This window comes from Cetorhinus maximus, chromosome 16 (assembly GCF_964194155.1).
Source record: "Cetorhinus maximus chromosome 16, sCetMax3.hap1.1, whole genome shotgun sequence".
Lineage (NCBI taxonomy): Eukaryota > Metazoa > Chordata > Chondrichthyes > Lamniformes > Cetorhinidae > Cetorhinus > Cetorhinus maximus.
This window is the reverse complement of record NC_135894.1, coordinates 23,012,754-23,039,075: the sequence shown is the minus strand read 5'-3', so window position 1 is coordinate 23,039,075 and position 26,322 is coordinate 23,012,754. Positions and strand designations below refer to the sequence as shown.

At 41.6% G+C, this 26,322-nt stretch overlaps 1 protein-coding gene across 2 annotated transcripts in view; it reads right to left on the bottom strand.

The window, feature by feature from the left end:
- Positions 1-3,974: 3,974 nt before the first annotated feature.
- Positions 3,975-26,322, bottom strand: part of LOC144691429 (TSC22 domain family protein 1-like) — a 48,907-nt gene continuing 26,559 nt past the window's right edge. Inside the window, exons 1-3 of one of the 2 annotated variants that reach the window (XM_078559515.1) lie at positions 10,073-10,447; positions 9,337-9,388; positions 3,975-5,704 (exon numbers count right to left, since the gene is read on the bottom strand). In XM_078559515.1, the coding sequence (XP_078415641.1) occupies positions 5,456-5,704; positions 9,337-9,388; positions 10,073-10,197 (426 nt within the window). In that variant the 5' untranslated portion in view covers positions 10,198-10,447 and the 3' untranslated portion in view covers positions 3,975-5,455. Of the gene's footprint in view, positions 5,705-9,336; positions 9,389-10,072; positions 10,448-26,322 lie in introns of those variants that run through there. The other variant, XM_078559516.1, reaches the window with a different exon arrangement.

Here is a 26,322-nt window from a genome sequence, read left to right as displayed (position 1 = left end):
ACTTTCTCCCTTTTCTCTGTCCAAGGTCTCAAATGTTCCTTCCGGGTGAAGTGATTTACTTGCATTTCTTCTAATTTAATCTACTGTATTCGCTGCTCAATGCAGTCTGCTCTACGTTGGGGAGACCAAACGCAGACCGGGTGACCACTTTGTGGAATACCTCCATTCAAGCCACTAATATGGCCCTGACCTTTGATCACCTGTCATTTTAATTCTCCACTCCACTCCTCTGTCCTCAGACTTCCAAACTGTTCCAGCGAAGCTCAGTATAAGCTGGAGGAACAGCACCTCATCTTTTGATTTGACACTTTACAGTCTTCTCTCAACACTGAATTCAAGAGTTTCAAATCATAACCACAGTTTTGTTTTTGGATGGCTGCTGTTGGTGGTGATTTTTCATTTTCCCCATTTAGACACATCTTATCTTTCTTTCCTTGTGTCATTGCCACCCACTTTTTGTCTTGCACCATCATCCCTTTTGTCATTTTATCCCTCCTGCCCTCTACTCTATCAAAGACTATGCCTTCCACCTTCGCCTGTTTCACTTACTTGAAACCTATTATATTTCTAACTTTTCCCAGTTCTGATGCAAGGTTAACTCTGCTTCACTCCACAGATGCTGCCTGACCTGAGTCTAGCAGTTTGTTTTTATTTCAGATTTCCAGTATCTGCAGTATTTTGCTTTTATACAGAAAAACGATGATGGGTTTGCACTCGGAAATGCTTGGTGCATTGACTGCAGGCTTTCTGGCAGGCCTGCCAATGTTAAGGAGCATGGGGAGCCTGACACCAACTTTGCACAAGATATTGCAGAGCTTGGAGCCATTCTTTCCAACATGGAAGTGGTGTGCAAATATATTAGCACACTTGTGGCCCCAACCACAATGCAGTGTCTGATGGCCAATGTCTCAGCTTCTATTGCAGCATAAGCAGAAGATACCCAATGTCTGAGTGCCAAGTCATGAAAGCTCACTTTGCTCCATGGAAGCTCAGACTGCTGCCATCGTGGCTCTGGATACAAAAGGACTTCCAGGATCTCTCAGCAGTCCGGCCATCTGTGCTCGAACCCATTACAAGGATTGTTGAGGTGCCGGCCCAGGGAAGTGGCAGTGGCTCATGAACCTGCTGAGGTTGAGGTAGACAAATTGCTCCCTCTACACCCGAGTTAAATATGGCTACCTGCTGAGAGCACTTCTCCCCTTTCCAGCAACTTGTCCTGCTGTGTGGCCTCTGCTCATTCTCCCAGTCATGCTGTATTCCTAGGGGAAAACCTATTACTGCACTCATATCTAGGAGCAACTGTTTGAAGTCAGGCCTAAGTCCTTCAGCACCTGGCACCTACTCCCTGTAGACTTTAGCAACTATACGTAACTTCAGAAAATACATAATACTTGTACAAAAACAGCAAGAGCCAGAAGAAGTCCATCAGCAACTAACCTAAAAGTAGTTGCTGATCCCTTTAAATGATGCGGGTGAGGATGATCTTTCCACCTGCTGAATGCTGTTCAATAGTGAGTCATTAAGAGAGGTTATGAGCTGGAGCTGGTTATGGCAGCACTGGTATCAGCATTGCACACTGATTGGCGTCATGATCTAGCTACTCTGCATAATTCGGATGGCACTTACGGCTAATACCCTCGCTAATATGACATCCAGCACAACTCTCACTAGAAGTGCCTGTGCTGCATGCAGACACCATTTTGGATCTCTCAGGTCACCTATAGACTCAATAAACAGGGGCGAAGCATCCAAACTTTGTGTCGAGTGTGGAGAGCTGTTTTTAATCTCAAACTCGGAAGCAACTCAGACAGTGGTTTTCTTCTTTTATCCAAATTTGACTTTTCCATACCCATTGTGCATGTCTGAGCAGCCACTTCCTCTACCAAGGGAGACAGTCTCCTGTGGAAAAATTAACTTGAAATCTTTTATCATTCCCAGGTTTGAGGTTTGGATTATTGTCTTTTTTAATGTTTTACTAAGTTTCCCTTCTGTAATTTATCCTTTTCAGCCACCTAATCAAATCGATAATGGTGTAACAAGGAAGGGGTGGCCACACTCTTGCTTTGAATCTGTCCTGTTGTCAGGTACCAGGACTTCTCTCTTCGAGGGGACATAAGCCTCCACTCCAGTAGTCAATGGAAAACATATGTGGTGGTGCCACCCAAATTCATGATGCACACCCAAGTCTGAATGCATTTTAATCAGTTTCAAGAAATGGTTTCTGCTTAAACATCAAAAGACACAAAAATTGTGGCTGAGATAAATGTAGCTCAAGATCAGTGCAAAATGTTTTTTAAAAATGCAACTCTTAAGTTTAAATACAAGCTTACATATAAAAAACACATTTCAGTTCCAAAAATGCTCCAAAACCTTGATACACTTTTTTGTGGGTATAATTCATAAAATCAGCGAACAGTGACTTTGGTAACAGATAATCACTACCAAATGTTATGTGATTTGGATTCAGTGTTTGTACTTTCCAATGATGTTTAAATGGAATGTCTGGGTTTGTTTTACCATACAGAGGTAAGAAAATGTTAACCTCAAGCTTTGGTCTCTGCTGCTGTTTTGACAAGATTAGCCATCTATTTACTGCTCACAATATGATCTGCTTTACATTGGGCAAACCAAACGCAGATTGGGTGACGGCTTTGTGGAACACCTCCGTTCAACCAGCAAGCGTGACCCCCAGGTTTATTTTAATTCTCCACCTTGCTCTCAGGCTGACCCCTGTCCTCGGCCTCCTGCAGTGTTCCATTGAGGCTCAAGGTCAGCTCGAGGAACATTACCTCATCTTTCAATTAGGCACTTTACAGCCTTTGGACTCTTATGTTGGAGCTCAACAACTTCAGACCGTATCCTCTACTCCCATTTTGTTACTTTTTCTCTTTGCCAGGTTTTGATTTTACTCATTTTTGCTTTTGGACGGCAGCTGTTCGTTAGTCTGTCATTTACACCTCCACGAGTCAGATTTTGTTTATACTTCTCCCATTATCACTCCCTTTGGCCCTGTGATACCAACCCTTTTGTTATTTATTTAATCTCTCCTGTTTTCCACTCTCCCTCCTTCCACTTGCTTAAAATCTCTTACACTTCTAACTTTTCCCAGGCCCTGACCTGAAACATCAACTCTGGTTTCTCTCTCCACATATGCTGCCTGACCTGCTGAGTATTTCCAGCATTTTGCTTTTAGTTTAGATTTCCAGCATCTGACGTATTTTGCTTCTGTGGCAGTCAACCAGATTTCTGTTCAACATTTTAGATTTTTGCTTCTCATCTTAAATGTCACAACTATAACACATTGGCTGCACAAGCACCTTGTTTCAAGAAGAGAGAAAGCTGGTTCAGTAGAGGTGTAACTGAGCAACAACAGTAATAAAGCCAAAGTCAACATGATGATCTGAAAAAGTAGCCTCCAAAAAAACATTGTTGTGAAATTGGCATTAAGACTTCAAACACTGCAGTCTGATTCTTTATAGATCCACGGTGCTGTTTTCAACAGCAACTGTGCAGTACATGCGTATATTGATAGAATGTTTTTGATGGTATGCATCAAGTCAAATCTTGCCCAACCTAAACTTTGAGAACACAAGAATGGTTGGGGGAGGCATAAAGTTGTCAAATCAAAAGCTGGAGAAATTGCAGAACCGATTAACTGGCTTAACACATTCAAATTGAGCATATCTTGTAAAGTCCATCTCATCTGTCAATGGCCAGTCTGTGAAAAGCCAAATCTGTGAAAAGACAAGCATAAAACTACAGACATCTGAGCTCCTCCCATGAAAAAGCAGCTGCCTTGCGAGGCTATCCGAAGTGCTGTTACTCTTTAAATCAAAACAGCTCATTGATGACAGGATTACAATAGTAGCAATTCTACCAGTTGATAACATTATCACATTTCTTTCAAACAATTCAAACTCATTGAAAACTGCAGTTTCTAATAAAAATCAAGTGTAATCAGACAGACAATTCAGTTTATTATTTACCAACATGAGTTTATTGAAAGTTTCGAAGTTGTGCAGTAGTCGAGTATAACTGAATGTGTTACAACTGTTTCAGAACATGCACCAGAACATAAGCAACACTATTACTGTTAATGTGAAATCCATAGCAGAAATCAGAGCTTGTAACAGAGGTTTTTGGGTCTGGAGTGCTTAATTGTCAAAACACACTCTTTATTGGTGTTACAAATACTGTACTACTGGTGAGTACAATGTTGTTGTAGGTATTCAACAGCCAGCTAGAAGCAACAAATGTACCCAAGCTGGATGAATCCATTGGTCCTGGATCCTAAGGAATCTAGTCAGACCATTACAGTATAGATTTGACAGACCAATGGGCTACTGAACCAACAGCTAAGGTCTATAAAGCATTAACGAGAATCAATTCCACTGGAGCCCATAGATTCTCTCATCTCTCAGTGCTTCTTCTGACGGAGAGACCGCTTCTATCAGTGCACCTAATGTGTAGCATCTGCCACTGCTTAGCATTGATAGATATAAGAAATGGGACCAGTGGACCACTTACTTTCTATTATTACCAGTCACGTACCATTAACTTACCAAAAAAAAAATTCTTCCAGCCCTGCTATGTCTTAGGACAGCATAATTGTTCACGAATGCTATTTCTGTTCAACAGCATTAAAAAAATGTCCAAATGCAATTGGATCAGTGAAACAGCAAGATTTCAATCTGTACAACCTAATAGTTACAGCTCTATATTACACAATACTTACACTACGTACACAATATACATTAGATGAACAACCCTTTGGATTGTCCGAAATCTTTAGAGTCACATCTAACTTGAAAAAAATCTACACCTCTCCACCTCCTGGGAAGCTGTGTAAACATAACAAACTTATCAATTTAAGGTCCAAGGTGACAGTTCTATAGTTCAAGTTAAATACTGTTCAGCTTTGCCTTCATACTCCCGTTTGTCTTCATAACTCATCTATAAATCAAAAGTGGTCTATAGCAGTGTAAAGGAGGGCACGGCCCTCAGACTCTCCAGTCAGTATCTGATTGCCTCTGATCCGCTTCTTCCTCAACCTTGTCAGGAAGCAATTATATTGGTGCACACATACATACACGCGCATGCACACACAGACATAGGCGTGCTGAATGAAATAAAACTGTGCACGCATTTTCACAGCATGAGCAATGATCGGTAACCAGCACTCAGATCTGCACGGCTGCTTTTTTTCTTTCGTGCATACAACCACTCTCTTTAAGAGAACAAGGTTTCATTCCACACCCTTAAAGCAAACTCCTTTAGCCAAAGACGACTGTCTTAACACTGAAGAGAGTTTCTTTCTGAATTTATACAACTCTAGTTCCCATAACCAATTTGGAATTGTTGGTGTGCGATGAAATATTACATGATGATTGATATGACAGTTTATTTCTCTTCTCTGCAAAGCTTGTTGGCCCCAATGGTTTGTACAGCCAGGACTTTAAGCTGATGATCCCCCATTTGGTGGCGTGGGTAGAGTAGATTGTCCTGATTGAGACACTGGCGGGGAACAGCCAGTTGTCTGGAGCTGTGCCTGAAACTGTGCTAACTGCTCAGGGCTAGCCAGAGTCTTCAGCAGGTTGTTTTCCTGTTCCAACTGGGAGTTTCTCTCTACCAGTTCTTTGATCTGTTCCTTAAGGACCTCCACCTCCTCCCTCACTGCATACATCAAGTGACTCTTCACCAGATCCTGAAAAACAATGAATCCCATTAAAGATAATCTCATCTCACAATACTGAACCACATTTTTAAAAACTTCCATTTATTTGAATAAAACAACAATTAAAGCTTTTTGCTGGCTCGTTCATCTTTCATCTGATACTTTGTTTAGTTTTCATTAAACTAATATAATCCCACTATATAAAAACCATCTTGGTGGGACGTCGCAGAGCTGTTTTTTCAAGGAGGGTATCTCAGTTGTACTGGATCCTCCTGAAAGGCAGCAAAATGAATTTTCTCTTGTTCAGTGTCCCTTCACTTTGTGCAATTCAGCAGCAAAAAAATCTTAAAATTGAAGAGTTGCTTTTGGATGAAGTAAAGGAGAGACAGGTGAGCTTAGGAGGCACACGGCAAGACTGCACTGCCATACAAAACTCCTGATGTGAGTCTGTTCTACACTTGCTAGTTCGAAATGGGAACAGTCTGACTCCCACTCCAAGACTGGATCTTGGATATCCAAATCAATCGTGACATTTAAATGAGCAACATTTGCATAGGAAAATATTGCCAGTACATTCTACATCCTTCATTTAACCATTGTTGTTGATGAATTTGAATTTCTCAATCATGGTTTTAAGTTAATGTCTGATGTAATGCAAAATGATATACTGCTTAAACGAAAGCCTGAATACGGAGAGATTTCAAAGGTTTGTAAGTTTAAAATTTGGAAAACAGTTGCACCCTTCAGCAATCTGCACTTTGGGCAAAGTGCTTTGAAACAAATTCCTGTAGAGTATCATATACACTGCACTAGCCCCTAACATGAATCTTTCTCTAGTTACTTTATTTCCTTCCAAGCCCTCTCCAAGCTTTACTCAGACCCACCACCCGTTCCCTTGACCCTTTTTCCCCAAACTGGTGGCCACCTAACTTCCCTTCCTGACCCTCATGTTAACCGATGCTACAATTCCCTTTGTTCGGGTAATTTCCTCTACTTCAAACCAGCTATCAACGTCCACACTTCACAAAACTCATCCTTCACCCCTACTACCCTTGCAAACTACCGCCCCATTCCAACCATCAAGTTCTTGAATGTGTTGACATCCTCCAAATCCGTGCCCATCTTTCTGGCAACTTCATGTCTGAACTCGTCCAATCTGGTTTGACTGCACCATTGAAATGACCTTCAAAGTCGCAAATGACGCCCTGTGTGATTGTGATAATGGTAAACTATCTCTTCTCAACCTGTCTACAGCCTTTGATACAGTTGACCACCTCATCCCAGGATCTATTGGACCCTGAAATGAGCTTCCAACCCCATATTCTCTCCATTAACAAGATACCCTACTTCCACCTCCATAACATCAGCCATTTCTGCTTGTGTCTCAGCTCATCTGCTGCTGAAACCCTCATTCATGCTGTTATTACTTCTAGACTTGACTGTCCAATTCTCTCCTGCCAGGCCTCTGACCTTAAATTGAGTTCATCCAAAATTCTGTTGACTGAATTCTAACACACCAAGTCCCACTCACCCATCAGTCCTGTACTTGGCTACTGGCACCTGGTTCAGAAATGCCTAAATTTTAACATTCGTCTTCTGTTTTCCAAATTCCTCCCTGGTCTAGTACCTCTCCATCCCTGTAATACAACCCTCTGAAGTCCCAATGTTCTAATTTTGGCCTCGTACTAATTTTTATTTCACCAGCCATGCCTTTGGCTAAGCTCTGGAAATGCCACCATAAACCTCTCCATCTCTCTACCACTCCTTCTTGAAGACATTTCCTCAAACCTACCTCTCTGATAAAGATGTAATCGCTTGTCCTAATACCTCATGTGGTTTGATGTAAAATTTTGTTGCCAATTTTGTGGTGAAGTGTCTGGGGCCATGGTACTATGTTAAAGGTACTATATAAACACTAGTTATTTCTGTGGATATACACTACTTTCAGGTCAACAAGCAATAAATACTCTAGATACAAGGCAATACAATTATCAGGTAAGCATTACCAATATTTTTGACATACTGAAAGCCCGAGAGCTACAGCTCCCAGTCATTGCCCTTTAATTTCGGTATTACTAATCTATGGAATATTTGTGGGATTTTACATGTTGTTAAACAGCAGAAATGTGAGAGTTGAATTTGAGAGCTTCCTCAGCAGATCCGTTTCCTAGCAATCAGCCTGGCTCAGGCTGCAGAGATCCTATCTGATTATAACATTTCTACCTCTCTCCAGTTCCAAAGAACAATCATACAGACTCAAAACATTAACTCTGTTTCCCTCTCCACAGATGCTGCCAGACCGGAGTTCTTCCAGCATTTTCTGTTTTAGTTCAGATTTCCCCCATCTGCAGTGTTTTGCTTTTATTTTTGTCTGATTCTCACTGCCGGCTTTCACTCTGCACCCTCCTTATTTCTCCCTGGTCTCTCCTCGCCCTCTCTCCCTACCCCCTCCCCACCTCTCATTTTCTGCTCCTTCCGCTCCTGACAACTGCTGACGTCTGCGGGGCCGCAGGCCGCGCCACGTCACTACCAGCCATCCAATCGGAGCCCGAGTTATTTATAGCCCAGGGTTTAAGGTTCTGAGATCGCCTGGCAACAGCCGGAAGATGGAACGGAGCCGCCGAGAGAGCGGAGCCCGGGGAGCGGCGCGGCGCACACACTTGAGCCTGCGCTCCCAGTCTTAATATCACAGGCTGGAGTCTGATCAATTTGCACACGCCAAGTCTTTAATGGGAACTGAACCTTCAGCCAATACATTATATAAACAGCAAGCCTCCTTGGAACAGAATTCAAACCCCAACACACGATAAAAACTATGATTCAGCCCCTAACATACAGAAAATCTTGGCACGGAAGGCTCAGACAACCTCCCTCGTCGTCCAGCTAGTAAAAACATCAAAGGCATCGAAACTATTCCATCACCCCCCCCCACCCCCACCAACCCAGTCAAACCTAGCAGCCATAAACAGATAAACTCCCCCGTGGGATATGGAAAGGGTTTACTGCACAACACAAACTGCCTGATCAACAACATTCAGATCAAGTTGGCCCAGAATTGTGCCATACACAACTACATTCATATTAACATAAATGAACGGTTTACTTATAGGGCTAGCACTTCAAAAAGGTTTACTGAGAGATCACTGAATATTGCTCTTGCTTGTGCAATACCTTGCAATCTGTTAGTATCCCAATTGCATGACCGTGGCATTAAATGAGATTTTAAAATTATTTCTAATTACAGGCACATAAAAACTAAAGCTATGCTTTTATAAGGTGTATAAGGATTCACAGCAGTGGATTAGTGACGAGGTCAGGATGTAAGAAGGCTGATGCACACAGAAAGGTGTCTCACATTCACCTTGAGCATCCATGCAATGATATCCCAGCGCATGAACAATAAGTAAATGCCCCTTTATAGAGGAGGCAAGCAGTGAAATACTGGCACACTGTACCAACCTGCATTGCTACACCTATAATTCCCCCTTATCCGATTGGCATGGTCCCACTTAAAAACAGTGCACCCCCCTCTCTTTTCCCTCCTCCCTTTTACCCCCAAAGGGCTTTTGAAATCCCTCGAATTGGCTTCTCCTCCCTGACATTACTGCAAGATCAATATTTCTTTTCTTCATCGCCGTTCTCTACACAAATACTTGACTTACCATGGCTTGCTCGATTTTGTTGTCTATGGCTACCACACTGGCACCAGAAGAACTGTAAAGAAACAAAAAAAACAAGATTAAAGCAGCAATCACGATTCAAAATGAAAGGAAAAGGAGAATGGAAGTCAAATCAAGCAGTCCATCCTGCCAAGGTCTAATGTACAGTTGTAACCTGATAACAGCCTTGTTTTTGTGTTAACTGATGCATTTTATTTACCCCCGCCCGCCCCGGGCGCAGAGAGCAGCTTGCAGGCTATGCAACACTCAGCATATTTGCTGCAATATTATTTATTTTGATCAAGGTTTGCATCTTGGTCAATGTGTAGGATTCAGCCTTCAAACAACAACAGCCGTATCTTCACTTTTTGCTGACTCTGGGGTAGATGCCCCCTCTGTAATGCGGCAAAATAACAAGCCTGGGAGACGACGCCAGCCATTTTTCCCTGCATTGATCTCCGCCAATATTTCCATAGGCACACATCGACAGCAAGAGCTCCTAGCTCCAGACATACATACGTTTAAAAACCGCTTTCAAATATCCATAATCCCCCCCACCCCCCAACCCAAAACCCCACAAAGAGCCAGAGATTTCGAAGAAGCTGTCACCGCTTTTTAAGCGCTGCAGACTGTTGCAATGCAAGTGGTATTTGCTATACTGTATCTGCTACCTCAAATCCACAAACATGAACACTGCAAAATAAAAAGACAAAACAAAAATCCAACAACCGACATTTACCTACTGTCTAATTTTACGGAGGCGTTTTCTGTTCCAAGCAAAGAGGAGAGGAATGAAATCGAGAAATTTCTCAGCTGGTAAACCCCAAGCTCCATCGCCAGTGACTTATAATATTCAGCATTCATGCTACTCCAGAGGAAAAAATTAGTCGAGAAACGGAGCTTTTTGTTACTGCTGCCTGTGATTAGCCAGTCGTGGTAGAGGGACAGAGAGAGCTTAATGGATGCTGAAGGTTACAGGGATTGGTAATTTGGAGTGAAACTGCAATGTAGTGAGAGACCTGGAGAGCCACCTCCACACAGCTCCACAAAGAAAGCGCTCTGATGCTCACAAACAGCTCCTTGCCGCTTGCTTCTCCCCAACAAAACCCTCCAAGGCACCCTCATCAACATAACATATGCAAGGAACGCCCATTAACTGCGCTGCAATAGGCTCACCTGATCCTCATTAGCATAATATATACGAACACAGAGCCACGGCCGCAGCAGCTCAGCGCACCTGATTTTCATAATTGCCATGCATAAATTAGCCATCCAGGAACGCCCACAGAGTACATGCAAAGCACCCAAGCACAGGTAGGGAGGGCACAGGTTTGTGTAAATGTTAAACAAGCCGCCTTCTTCACTTGTCACAACTCAGCTCTACATGTCTATTATATGACGCGCCATTTACGTAAAATATTTGAGTCAAGCCCAGCAGATAATCTAAAACAAAAACAGAATTACCTGGAAAAACTCAGCAGATAATCTATTTGAAAAGACAAACAACCATTGCAGGAATATTTGCTCACTGTTTTTCTTTTACATCCCATTTACCAGAGTTGTATTTACTCTAACCAATGGACTTAACCATTTCTGAGGCCCATATGCTGAAGTAGTTTTCTTATCTCAGTCCTTTCAGAGTATTTTCATTTGCTCACATGATACTCTATTTTTGGGTGAATTTACTGATCCAGGCTGGGGGTAATTGCTCGTGGGGTGGTGGGGTGCGGTGGTGGTATGCGATTTTCTGGTAATAGCAAAACTGTGGAAATTAAAACTCCTGCAAAATTTGATACATTTTGTACAGCTAGCTTTGCATTCTGCACAAAGAATATTTAAATAATTGGCATAAGTACTAAAGAATAGGCAATTCAACCCATGGCTGACTTCATCATTTGGTCGGCAATACAGCTCTTTTTAACTTAAAATTAAAAATAATTAGGGAATATAAGGTCATGTTCTTTTGTTCTGAATTTCCCTGCCATAGTAAATAGCTGTTCCCCTGCCTAACTTGTCAAATTCCCTTTATTATTATAAGCAATAAAACCAGATCAATGCCAAACCTCATCTCCCAGGCATTTAACATACAATTTTCTCTACATATAGCTAAGACCGTTCATTCCCACCATCCAGTACAGTGGACTTTTCCAAGACTATCCAAAAGGCATGCCTGAGACTTCCACAATAAGTATGGCCACAGTTTGTATAATAATCTGCACTTAAATAACAACTTCCATTTAAATAGCACCGTTACGTAGCTAAGTATCCCGAGGTGCTTTACAGGAGTGTTCTCAAACCCACCCACATAAGGAGAGGTGACCAATAGTTGGCTTTAGAACAAGCTCTAATTGGTATCTTAAGAGAGGAAAGGTAGCTGAAAGTATAGCTGCCAGTGATGTTGCGACGAAGATCTGGGATGGGCAAGAAGTGAGAATGGGATGAGTACAGAGATATAGTGCTTTAACATATATAAATGTTCCAAGATGCTTAAGATAGGGAAGTTGAAAGCTGACCGTAGTAGAGGAAGCACAAGGTGATCAATGGCATGGCTCAAAGGGCAGGTCATACAGTCCTCAATGCATAATAACTGTGTTAGCAATTCCTTGCTAATTGTTCAGTTAAAACCATTAGCTGTAACTATGAAAATTGGACCTTAAGGAATCCACTTCACTAAAAAAAATTTAGTTTGGACCACTTCTGAAAATACCGTGAGCCCTGGCTTCAAACGATCAAGTTTGTTAATGGAAATTTGACTCATCACACAGATAACTTCTATTTTTTGTCAAACAGAGAAATAAATTGCAGTCTGATTACAAGTCTACGTCGATGACACAAATCAAATACGACTCGTGTACCTGTCTTTATATAGGGAGATTTTTCAATACTACAGCCTCACTGTGCATATTTTCTGTATGTTATTGTGCGTAACATTAATCGCTGCCAAACTCAATCACCAGTCCCTATAGTACAGACATACTGCCACCTACTGTTCAACTCTGCAATACTTACATAACAAGTGTTATATAACTGGTGCTACTAGAGGCGACCATTAAATTTGCAAACGCTGGTGAAAGCCATTTCTCTTCCACCCATGTTGACTGTGGATAGTTACAACAACATGCAGTGATGTAATCCAATTTCAGATCTGAAGGGATGAATGGTCTTTACATTCCCAGCAGGGAAAAAAGCAGAAGCCAAATATCCTCATCATCAATGATGCAGGAGCCCAGCACATCAGTGCAAAAGATAAGGCTGAAACATTTGCTACAGCCTTCAGCCAGAAGTACTGAGTGGATGACCCATCTCGGCCTCCTCTGGAGGTCCCCAGCATCACAGATGCCAGTCTTCAGCCAATTCGATTCACTCCACGTGATATCAAGAAATAGCTGAAGGTGCTGGATACTGCAGCGGCTATGAGTCCTGACAATAATCCAGCAATAGATTGACTGAAGACTTGTGCTGCAGAACTTGTCGTGCCCCTAGCCAAGCTATTCCAGTACAGCTACAACACTGCCATCTATGTGGAAAATTGCCCAGGTATGTACTGTACAGAATAGCAGGACAAATCCAACCCAGCCAATTACCGCCCCATCAGTCTACTCTCCATCATCAGTAAAGTAATGGAAGGGGTCATCAACAGTGCTATCAAGTGGCACTTGCTTAGCAATAATCTGCTCACTGATGCCCAGTTTGGGTTTCGCCAGGGCTACTCGGCTTCTGACCTCATTACAGCCTTGGTTCAAACATGAACAAAACAGCTGAACTCCTGAGGTGAGGTGAGAGTGAGTGCCCTTGACATCAGGGCTGCATTTGACCGAGTGTGGCATCAAGGAGCCCTAGCAAAACTGGAGTCAATGGGAAACGGTGGGGGGGGGGGGAAATTCTCCACTGGTTGGAGTCGTACCTAGCACAAAGGAAGATGGTTGTGGTTGTCGGAAGTCAATCATCTCAGCTCCAGGACATCGCAGGAGTTCCTCAGGGAAGTGTCCTCGGCCCAACCATCTCCAGCTGCTTCATCAATGACCTTCCTTCCATCATAAGGTCAGAAGTGGGGATGTTCGCTGATGATTGCACCATGTTCAGCACCATTCGCGACTCCTCAGATACTGAAGCAGTACATGTCCAAATGCAGCAAGACTTGGACAATATCCAGGCTTGGGCTGACAAGTGGCAAGTAACATTCGTGCCACACATGTGTCAGGCAATGATCATCTCCAACAATAGAGAATCCAACCATCGCACCTTGATGTTCAATGGCATTACCATCACTGAATCCCCTATCAACATCCTGAGGTGGGGGAGCGGTGGGTTACCATTGACCAGAAACGGAATTGGACTAGCCATATAAATACTGTGGCTCCAAGAGCAGGTCAGAGGCTAGGTATTGTGCGACGAGTAACCCATCTCCTGGCCCCCCCAAAGCCTGTCCACCAACTACAAGGCACAAGTCAGGAGTGTGATGGACTATTCCCCACTTGCCTGGATGAGTGCACCTTCCACAACAGAGTCCAGGACAAAGCAGCCCGCTTGACTGGCACCACATCTACAAACATTCACTCCCTTCAGCACCGACGCACAGTAGCAGCAGTTTGCACCATCTACAAGATGCACTGCAGGGATTCACCAAGGCTCCTGAGACAGCACCTTCCAAACCCACAACCACTACCATCAAGAAGGACAACGGCAGCAGGTAGAGGGAAACACCACCACCTGGAAGTTCCCCTCCAAGTCACTCACCATACTGACTTGGAAATATAACACCGTTCCTTCACTGTCACTGGGTCAAAATCCTGTAACTCCCTTCCTAACAACACTGTGGGTGTACCTACACCACATGGACTGCAGTGGTTCAAAACCTTCTCAAGGGCAACTAGGGATAGGCAATAAAAATGCTGGCCCAGCCAGTGAAGCCCACATCCCATGAATGAATAAGAAAAACTCTCCTTGTGCACGCGCAACTTGCATTTATATGTAGCAAAACTTCGAAGGCACTTAGCTAAGGCATTGTCAATAAAAACGTTTTTGACGCCAAACCACAGAAGGATACATCAGGACAGATGACCAAAAGCTTGATCTAAGAGGTAGGCTTTAAGGTGCATCTTAAGGAAGAGAAGTAGAGAGACTAAGAGTTTTAAGGCATGATTTGCAGAGCTTAGGGCCAAGGCAGCTAACAGCACAGCCACCATTGTGGAATGATTAAAATTAGGGATGTGCAAGGGGCCAGAATTGAGTTAATATGTCTGCAAGAGCAACTCATTAATTTACAAAATAGAAATCAAAGCTGATGGCCGAGGATGTCGCATGGAATGGAAAGTCGGTTTATATTGGTATCAATTTTTAAAAGATATTCTTGCGATCTGGGTGTTGCTGGAAAAGCCAGCATTTATTGCCAACACCCTTAGTGCCTTGAGAAGGGAGTGGTGAGCTTTTTTCTTTGAGCTACTGCAGTTCACGTGAAGATGCTCCCATAATGCTGTTAGATAGGGAATTCCAGGATTCTGACCAAGTGATGATGTGGGTTATTCTTTGTCATGGTTTCATGCAACTTCCAACTTGAGAGGGCAGCTAAAAGCTGACCATGTCAGGGGTCACACACAGGCCAGAATGGGTAAGGATGGCAGGTTTCCTTCTCTTTACTGAACCAAGTTTTGAGAACCTGACAACTTAATGATTATTTTTACTGAAATTTCCATTTTTAAGAAAAGAATTCACAGAATCTCAATCTTTTGAAATTCTTAAATTGCCATTCTGGGTTTGAGCACATGCTCCCTGGATTAACATTAGCCTAGCAACTACCACTTCACTGCTGTACCACCATTTAGATTAAATCCAACTAACTGGAATGTACTATATTTGCAACTTGCATTTTGAGTTCAATTACAAATTCATCACATTTGTTTCCTGTATATAAAAAAAATCTGAAGAAGCTTTCCACCAGTCCATAAGAACAGCTGTACCATTCAGCCCCAGAAGAGACTGGAAAGTAAAATGACACTACTACAAACAAAAGCTGGGCAGTACTCATTAAAAATGTAAAATCAAGCTTTCCATCAAATGCTGTTTCTATTATTGAATTTTGGATTAAACACATTTGATATGCATGATTTAAATAAAATACAAATAAAGAAATCTGAAACAAAAGCAGAATGCCCATTTGTCAGTGTCTGAGAGAATAAGATGGATTAGCAGTCCAGCAGAGATCACTGATCAGCACAGCTACAGTTTTCTATCTTTTTTTCCAACCTACACGAGGCTGGCATCATTCAACTTTTACAAACAATAGCAGGCACATATTCAAAATGGTGTCTGACTGCATTTGAAAGGACTTGCCTATGAGGTTGCTTAAACCTTAAACCACACTGAAGCAAGGATGGAATAGTCTGGACTGAAGATATCTTAACAGGAATCAAATCATTGTATTCCCTGATAAATATTTTAATCTCCTCTTGGAAAGCCAAAGTCAAAATCTTACTGAACACTACAATGGGCTCACCCACTCTGCATATAACATTGGCAGTTTTAAGAGGGGCTGGAGGGTAGTTATATTGAACCATTTTGAAATGCATCTTCAATATAATATGATGCAACTTCCCATAGTAACATTCTCATACTATGGAACTCTTGCACACTGGGAGCTGCATTTGCAGGAAGTTTCTCTCAGGGAAACACGGAGTGCTAGATCGCAGAATCACCCCATGTATGTCCAAACAGGGATCATCCCTCCAACCCAAACTGTTATTTTTTTCAAAAAGATAAACTTCTTGACTCTGCTGTTTGACATCCATCATTAAGTTCTCCTAGGCTTCCATCAATTTTGTCCTGAAATTAACCACTCGGAGTTGGTGTGATAGCTACTTTTGGCAATCATTAATCCTTATTCAGTGCCTCCCAAGATCACAGTGTGGGAGATATGGTGTTCATATCAATTCCTAGCAGTGCCTCCCAAACCTTTTCCTACTGTGACCTCATTTTAATACTTGAGAATTGGTGCAACCCCAGAGTGGGAGTAGGGGAGGGCAGAGAGTTGAGTGGAGACAGGGGGTTGGTAGGTGGGGGTGTTGAGTTTCCACAGCTACCTGAATTATACTTTTCCCACCTCCCTTCCTTTGTCAATATCTCCAGCTCATTTGCAACTATCACTAATGCTCGAATTTTGGAAAGGCCTTTCTCCTCAACCAAGGTCTCACCATGACTTTGTTATAATATTAACATAAGAAACAGCAGCAAGGGAAGGCTATCTTGTCGAGCCTGCTCTGTCATTCAATACGATCATGGCTGATTATTAGTTTCAACACTTTTTCCCACCCACACGCACATAAGCCTGGAAGTATTTTTTTTTAAAACCAGACAGCTCAGAGAATCATTTACCCAATTATTACAAAGTTAACTTTACACTGATGCACACTTATTTTGGAATTCAAAGACCAATGTCCATGAATAGCTCCCAGAGTTTGCACTGTTAGTTTTCAGCCCTCTTAGCACCAGAATTGTAGACCCATAGAAGAGTGGAGCAGTTATCTGTGATGTGCCTGGCACTCCACTGGGGCTCAGCTTACCCAATTTACATTTCAGGGCAGATTTGGCAACAGAACTAGTTATTGCAATGTTGGATTTTCACCATATTGGTGGTAGACTTACCCTGATGTCAGGGAGGATCTATACAATCCAATGATAAAAACTATTTTAATTACTCAGTATGGAATTAAAATGGTGAACGCAACAAAGTACCCTTGCTGTCAGAAGTAAATCAGGGAAACTATCTCATGACTGCACTAGCTACTTCATGCTGCAGTTATTTATTGAATGCTACCTTTAGTTCACAGCTCTAACTTCAAGAGCAGCATTGTAAAGCCGAGGGCTCTTTATCTTACTGCTCATTTTAAAAGATTTAACAAGTGAGCTCTACCATGCTGCCAGAGTAGCTTGCAATGGAGGTACTTTATGTGGCCCATCACTTGTTTGACCACAGGCAGGTAACTGCTTGATCTTCCCCTAAAGCCCAATTGTGCAGTTTTTATCCTATGCAATGGGAAGGTCCACAATCAAATGCAAGCTGCAGTTGGGGTTTTCAAACAACTGGATATGCATTACAGGAAAGAATGCTGGGACACTGGTTCTGAGGTATTCTGATAACACTGATATCAGCCTCAGCACTTGCAGGTAAACAGGGGAAAAGTATCTCATAGAAAAGAAAAAAAAAGAATGAACCATCCACATCCCTCCGCTTGGATGGTCAAAGTGGGATTGTAAAGATCTAGAAGGAGAGGTCGCAGCAATATGTTTTTCAGAAAGTTGCAGAGTTTGATGGAAGTTTCTTCTTTAAAAAAGAAGGAAAAATGTAAACATTTGTATAAAATGCACGATCAGTTTCCAAACAGCATAAGCCAAGACTTATTAGCTACTGAGACAGGCAATGGTGGAGTTTGAAAACTATCACTCAAGCAGCAGCAGAATCTGTCACTTGCGTTTTTGTTGGAGTGGGATGAAAACTGGACTGTAAGCCCAGCTTTTAACTGTTGTTCTTTATAAGGAATGTGTTCATTGTGATTGAGCGTTTCCTCACATCCTTTAAAACTGCTGAATCGCTGCCCAGTTTCAGATTTGCCAAATGGTAGCCAGACCACCTGACGGACAAAGAGTGGTTTCAAACACTCAGCTCCAAGTTAAATAGGTTTCACATCCTTTCACTTCAAGGATAACATGTTTGGAGTTAGTTTTGTTTGAAAGTCCCCTTTCCACTCGGTGCGGGAACCCTGATCGGATTGAATTTATGAAGAATCAGAGGGAAGAGCGGAGAGCAAAGTTGACCACAATTTGGTACTAAATTAGTAATCTTACTCAGAGATTACCAGGAGGGCTGGTGTGGGAACTGGCAAAACAAATCGTAGTGGTTGCTATGGTTTAGATTTAAAAATTGTTTTATTGTCCAACAGTTTCACAGAACTTCCAGCAAAAGAGCCTTGTCTCTCAACACAGAAGCTTTGTGCTTTACATCTTTTGCACCTGCAGTTGTGCGATTTCTCCCCTACGTGAAAACTAACCCAATTCCTTACAGCTCACATTTATACAGCAGAATTAAAGGGACAGATTAAGAGAGGTGATCAAAAGTTTAGTTGGAAAGCTGGATTTTAAGTAGGTGTCAAAAGTGGAAAGAGGAATAAGTGGGAAAGAGGGATTTAGTGAGTTAAGTCCAGACGGTACAGCTGAAGTTATGATGTGAGGGATACACACAGGTCAAAATCAGAACAAAGGGTGTGGGAATAGATGCAAGATAGGAGAAGGTTAGAGGCACAGTGGGGCAAGGCTGTGAAGAATTTGGAAAAGGAGAACAAAGATTTTGATTTAAAGCTTGCATATAGGTCAATTGAGAGGAGTGAGGAATAAACAGGAAATGTGTAGGTGGCGGTCTTTTGGATGAACTAGATATATAGAGGTGGAGGAAGGACAGCTACCAGGGAGAACAGTGTGCAGTCGATGACAAATAGCAAATACATGACCAAAGTCACACAAACTATAACTAACCAAAGTTATATTGGTCAATAGTCAAAGCACAATCATAAATTGTCTTTATCACAAGAATTAGGGCTACCCTAACCACAATTTGGTACTAAATTAGTAATCTTACTCAGAGATTACCAGGAGGGCTGGTGTGGGAACTGGCAAAACAAATCGTAGTGGTTGCTATGGTTTAGATTTAAAAATTGTTTTATTGTCCAACAGTTTCACAGAACTTCCAGCAAAAGAGCCTTGTCTCTCAACACAGAAGCTTTGTGCTTTACATCTTTTGCACCTGCAGTTGTGCGATTTCTCCCCTACGTGAAAACTAACCCAATTCCTTACAGCTCACATTTATACAGCAGAATTAAAGGGACAGATTAAGAGAGGTGATCAAAAGTTTAGTTGGAAAGCTGGATTTTAAGTAGGTGTCAAAAGTGGAAAGAGGAATAAGTGGGAAAGAGGGATTTAGTGAGTTAAGTCCAGACGGTACAGCTGAAGTTATGATGTGAGGGATACACACAGGTCAAAATCAGAACAAAGGGTGTGGGAATAGATGCAAGATAGGAGAAGGTTAGAGGCACAGTGGGGCAAGGCTGTGAAGAATTTGGAAAAGGAGAACAAAGATTTTGATTTAAAGCTTGCATATAGGTCAATTGAGAGGAGTGAGGAATAAACAGGAAATGTGTAGGTGGCGGTCTTTTGGATGAACTAGATATATAGAGGTGGAGGAAGGACAGCTACCAGGGAGAACAGTGTGCAGTCGATGACAAATAGCAAATACATGACCAAAGTCACACAAACTATAACTAACCAAAGTTATATTGGTCAATAGTCAAAGCACAATCATAAATTGTCTTTATCACAAGAATTAGGGCTACCCTAATGTTCCCTTGACACAGAACTTGGCAAACAAATTTTTGCAGGTTAAAGCATGAAACAAGCACTCCTCCAGAAATTTCTTTCAGCTTGAAACCTTTACCTCCGCTGCTACACTAGTTTACATTACAGAGGTCCTCCACCTGGCTGCTTCGAATTGAGTCGTTGTGGACCTGCAGTTTACTGTCCAGATTTAAATTAAATCTCTCTACCAAGCGGATTTTCATAAGAATCTTATTGTCTTTGTTCACAATCGACACAGTGAGAGCTAATTTAGGAGATTGCTTATCAAACAAAGCTCACACAATGTCATTACAAATATCTAATGCAAAATATAATGACATTAAAAAGGTTGAATTAAATGAAGCTATTACAATACAAAGATGCTTGAAGCAATAAAAGATAATTGCTTGGAAGAGAGATATCACACATTGCTGCCATTATTACCTTGAGATACAGGTTCACCAAAATATAAACTGGGAAGGCTGGGGGTAGGGGAAAGGGGTGGGAGAGGTAAAAAAAAGATACAATTTTTTTTTTTAACATCAAACTATCTTCCAAAGCATGGGGTGGGGACAACTAACTGATGCAAAATCCTGAAGCTCTGGAACAGCATGACTTTTAAAAATAGGTATTTTTATGTCTAATGGATTGGACAATTGTGAGCAGCACTGTTCAGATTTACATACATAAATAGGAGATAGAGCATATGAAACAGGCCATTTATACTCCACCTGAGTCTTCTCCCATCGTACCTCAACTAAATTTATTAGCGTCATCTTCTATTCCCTTATCCCTCATAGGCTTGTCTATCCTCCTCTTATATCTGCCCTGAGAACCTTTGGTGGGACTTGCAGAGGGATATTTATTTTTATCTAAACTATGCTCTACCTATCCTGGGAGTGTTTGATGGGTGGGTTGAGACTTTTATGTTGAGTAGTCATGGGGCATTATCCCTCAGGTAAGTGGCATTAGGGTAAACTTTCACACAAAGTATATCGTTCTTTTAAAAGCGATCAGCAGCATTCCTTTAATTTTACTGAGAATCTCCTTTATCTAATGCAGCAAGAATATTTGGTAATACAGGATTCACCTACGACTGAATAATCCTTCCTGCTGAAACTGTACTGCATAATACATATACTGGGGCTCTCAATCAAAATTCCTTCAGTCTCTGTTCTCTGCTCATTCTACTGCATAGTTTCCACTTGATATCTGGTTGTCTCACCTGACTTTTCACTTAACCAACTGAGAAACTAGGTGTCAAGTGGCAGCTTAATGTTTAGTAGAAATGAGGCAACTCGGTGACTGATTGGAATAAACAATTTTAAAAGCTGTCACCCAATTAGATACATGGGCTTTCATTGAATTGTAAAATATCCCCATACACAACAATTTCAAATGTTGACAGGCAGAATGCGTTTTTACTTTTGGGTACAGCTACAATTCTAATTCCATTTTTCTATTGGGAATTAACTTTATGGGGACAGGGAGGCAGGAAGATATTGGGGCATATCATGACCAACACACTGATGAAATTCAAGTGGAAAATTAGGTTCCAGGAGGAAACTATGGCCAAAATTTTCTGCTGTTTCTCTTTTATAGAGTATTATGCAACACAAATGCAAATCAGGTATGTGGTACTAAAATCATTCTCTCTTCCAACATTCCCACATGGTGCAATTCTAAAGGAGGGGAAGGAACAGAGGGACCTGGGGGTATATGTGCACAAATCGTTGAAGGTGGCAGGGAAGGTTGAGAAAGTGGCTAAAAAGGCATACTTTATCGCAGGCTTTATCTACATTGCAGAGTAGAGGCACAGAGTACAAAAGTGAGGAAGTTATGAAGAACCTTTGTAAAACACTGGTTTGGCCTCAACTGGAGTATGTACAATGCTGGGCACCGCATTTTAGGAAATAAAGGCTTTAGAGATCATGCAGAAAAGATTCCATGGTTGAGGGACTTCAGTAACGTGGATAGATTGCAGAAGCAGGGGTTGTTCTCCTTGGAGAAGACACCTTGAGAGAAGATTTGATCGAGGTGTTCAAAATCATGAGGGGTCTAGACAGAGTAGATAGGAAGAAACTGTTCCTGGTGGCAAGAGGGTTGAGAACCATAGGACAGGGATGTAAGGGGAATGGCAAAAGAATCAATGGTAACATGAGGAAATACTATTTTTAGGCAGTGAGTGGTTAGGATCTGAAATTCACTGCCTGAAGTGTGGTGGAAGCAGACTCAATCATGGCTTTCAAAAGGGAATTTGATAAGCAAATTCAAAGAGAAAAAATTTGCAGGGCTACAGGGACAGCGTAAGGCAGCTGGATGAGCTGAGCTGCTCTTACAGAGCACCAACATAGATGCAATAGGCCAAATGACCTCCTTCTGTGCTGTAACCACTCTATGATTCTTTAAAATACCACGGATATTAAAAGAAAAATAACCTAATGCACAAACTATAAATCATAGCCTCTCCTTCTTTATTCTCCCCAAATCTATCACTGTTACATCTATTACCATCACTGAACTTGCCATCAACATCATCACGGGAGTTATCACTGACCAGAAACTTTACTCCACAAGCAACATAAAAACTGTGGCCACAAAAGCAGGTCAGAGGCCGAGAATTCTGCAGCAACTTACTTATCTACTGACTCCCCAAAGCTTGTCCACCATCTACACAGTCCTATTCCACAGTGATGGAATACTCTCCACTTGCCTGGATGAGTGCCAATCCAACAACACCTGAGAAGGTCGGCACCATCTAGGACAAAGCACCCCACTTGATTAGCTCCCCATCCACACTTTAAACATTCACTTCCTTCACCACAGGCACACAATGGCAGATGTGTGTACCATTTATAAGATGTACTACAGCAACTCACTATGGGCCCTTCAACAGCTTCTTCCAAACCTGCAACCTCCACCATCTGGAAGGAAAACACGTTAAATTGTGAGGTTAAGATTATTATATTTTAGGATTGCATCTTTTGGTTCATAAGATTACTACATTTTGGGTCTGTAGCTTTAAACATAGGGTAGTTGAAAGGGGGTCATGTAACCTGTGGAGTGTGGCTGACAGTAAGCCTTGGTGGTTGATTGTTAGGAGATTAAAAGGAAGACCGAGGTTGTTTGATTGACAGGGAGATGCAAGGTATTTACACCTAGACATTGCTGTAATTGTTCCCAAACGTCTCTCAAAGTCCCAGAAAGGTGTTACAGTTAAGTTGTAAACAGTTCTGCTGTAAGCACTCCCTTTACTTCTAAGATGAAAGGAAGTTGGGATCAAGGGTAACTAATTAGCTTTGCACCGGAGTAGAAATGTTAATGTATTTCCTATTGCCATGGGGAAAGAGGACAGAGGAAGCCATTTTGAAATCAGGTTACAGGCTTCCCTGTAAAACTAGGTATATCAACAAACAGTCGCAGTTTTGCCTTATGTGGTCAGTGGCCAACTGGGAAGTAGAGAACAAGAGATAGAAACAGCCAGGCCTGCATCTTAAGCAGAAAAAATGGTGACTATCATTGACCACGCAGAACATGCGTTGGAGCCTGCACTCAGACTGAAGACAAGATGTGGGGAGTTAAAGGAGGCTAGAAGATTTGCCTGGCTTGAAGCTAGAGGAAGTAGTCTACAGTGTAACCTTCACAGTTCTGGAATTAAAGGTTGCCCGACTGGAAAAATAAAATGGAAGCAATCCATTGGAAGCTGGAGCACTGTGAACTGTTTGCGATAAGAACTGTAATTCAGTGGAGAGTGACATGCATGATAATTAAAAACGCACCATTTATTTTGACAGTCTAAAGTATGAGTTGCCTACAAAAGACAGTTTTTAGTCAGTCGCTGTCTCCTGCCAATGCAAGATGGCCACACATGATGGCCATCGATACACGTCTACGCACGCGCACTTGTCCGTGCAGAAAATCAATGACGTCATTGACCGGAGACACATCGCCAACAAAACCAGTCCTTAAATAAAAAGCTTCTGGGGAGATTTTCAAACTAAACAATGAGTTAAAAAAACAATTTTATTCAAACCTCTAAGAACTTGAATTTGTAGATTCCACTTTTAATAAATCTCTGTTACATTCAGTTCTTTACCATCTGGTAATGTATTAACTTTACAGATAACCTAGAGCTAAGCGAACACAACATTACATGCTGAATCTGAGGATTGTATATTCAATCTCTGAAGGCTTTCAAATTGATCTGTAAGTATTTTTGAATCGTTTCATATGAAAGTACACTGATGCTTTAATATTTAGAAAATGATGAGATTACATAGAGATTTGCTACTTTACCAGGCGGATGACCACTATCGTTTTAATTTAAAAACACACTACATTAATTTATTTTTCATGACAAATAAAAAATTTAGGCCAGGTATCTAAGGAATTGAAAAGTATAATTGATATGAATTCTGATTTCCGTTGCTCGAAATTATGTCACGGAGTACAACAGTACAACTGCGCATGCACCATGTTGGCAGCAAAAGCAGCTTTAGTCAATAGTGTTTTTTAGTCATTTTATACAGTAAAAGTTTTAAAACATAAAATCTTGACATATTATTCATTCAACTGTGAACTGTTCAAATTTCTCTTTAAATGTTATCGGTATCTACGGCAATCGTAGCAATGGGCAGCAGGCACATGGGAACACCACAACCTGCAAGTCTGCTCCAAGTCACACACCATCCTGACTTTTAAATATATTGTTGTTCCTTCACTATCACTGGGTCAAAATCCTGGAACTTCCTCCCCAACAGCACTATAGGCGTACCACACCATGAACTGCAGCAGTTCAAGGCAGTGGCTCATCTCCACATTAAGGGCATTTAAGGATGGACAACAAATTCTGGCCTTGCCAGCGATGCCCAGATCCCATGAACAAATTAAAGATGAACTAAATTCTGCAAATTGACATTGTGGCTGGAATAAAACAGTAATATGTAAGATGTTCACTTCTAACACTCCCCTTCACTAAGTCTGTCATTCAGTCTCTTCTTTCCCTTATTTCTCTAAATGTCAGTGTAATGATCACATGCTCCTTTAATAATCCAGACTCATAATTTACGTCTGTGCTATCAGCGATGTGATTTTTGGGTGAGATGTCCAACCATGCTCCCAGTAGGTCTGTTCTAGTGATTTAGGGGAATGTTGGAAATTCCACAGCATGCTTTTAAGAACAAAGTGTGTCCTTAGGTCTTGGATGCAAATTCTTCCTCAACCAAAATCACCAAAACCAGATCAGCTGGTCTTTTATTTCACTTCCATTTGTTGGACCTTGCTGTGCTTTGTTCAGCTATCTATGGCCCCAAACTCAAATTCCCTCCCTGAGCGCCTCTCTCCTCCTCAAGACATATTTCTTATACCAGCAATCTTAGTGCCTCCTTCGTTGACTCGGTGTCAATTTTTGTCTGGTCATGCTCCTCTGAACTGCCTTGCATTATGTTTTTCCATTAAAGGTGCTACATAAGTGAAAGCTGTCATTGCGTTTGTCCACATTACAGATGGCTGTAATCTATTGCCTGTGAAGTGCTTGAAGAAGTTTGAACCATGTATGTAAAGTGCTATATAAATGCAAGGTAATGACGTATGCCACACGGAAATTTCGAGATACGAGACAAGTGTTAGTTTACTTCAAACTTAGGAAGACACTAAGGCTGATGTAAGCTGATGTCAGTGATAGCCAATAAGTTGAGTTTGGAGATGACAAATGGTGCAGAGGTGGAGGTCCAGGTTCCATCATTGCTCAGATAACTGATGGAAGGTGTGATTAGATGAGTGTCTGGCTGTCATGTCTACATGAACATGTAACTGATTCCAAGCACAGGAGGCAAAGAATGGTGGAGCTGAAGGAAGAAGGACCAAATTCAAATTTATCTTGCGACAAAGGGATGGAGAAAAAAAAGAAACCTTGGGTCAGGGTGAGAACTGCCAAATGCCAGGAAAGACTGAGAAAAATTACTCCCACCAGTTTTCTCCTTCAACAACATATTTCTTTCTCAGCTGCTTTTGGGTTTATTTTCAGAAAGCAGCCCTGCAAATGACAGAATGTAATTTAATTTGTGTTTTTCTGAATTTAGAACTGCTCCACTGCCCTAACTTTTAAGTACATATAATTATGCGGAAAGCTCCTTCTAAGTCACAATTTCACTTCCTCTATTTCCCAATTAGTCCATAATTCAATACTTTAAGCATGTCTATTCATGAAATGCAATAGCAAACACGTTGAACTCTTAGATTCTGACATAGTTGTGCAACCACAACTTAGAGACTTAACTAAACACAACGAAAGCCCCTGCCTAGCCCTCCTTCTGTAATAACAGCTTCTTTCCCAGTTATCAAACCCCATTCAGCTCCTCTCACACTTGATCACACAGCAATTTTCCCTTAGTCTAATGTTTCCCAATGTTATAAACCAGTTTCGCAGACATGATTTGCGCCACCTCCAAAAGCCAATCAACTTCAAAATTTTCACTCGTTACAATTACCAAGTGGAAAGAAACAAAAACAAGTTTCTTAAAGGGAATTTCCTGAACAGATGAGATTGGAAGCTTCATTTGAGGTGTGAGGGGACAGTAAGTACAAAATCACTGATGGATGAGGAATGGCTAA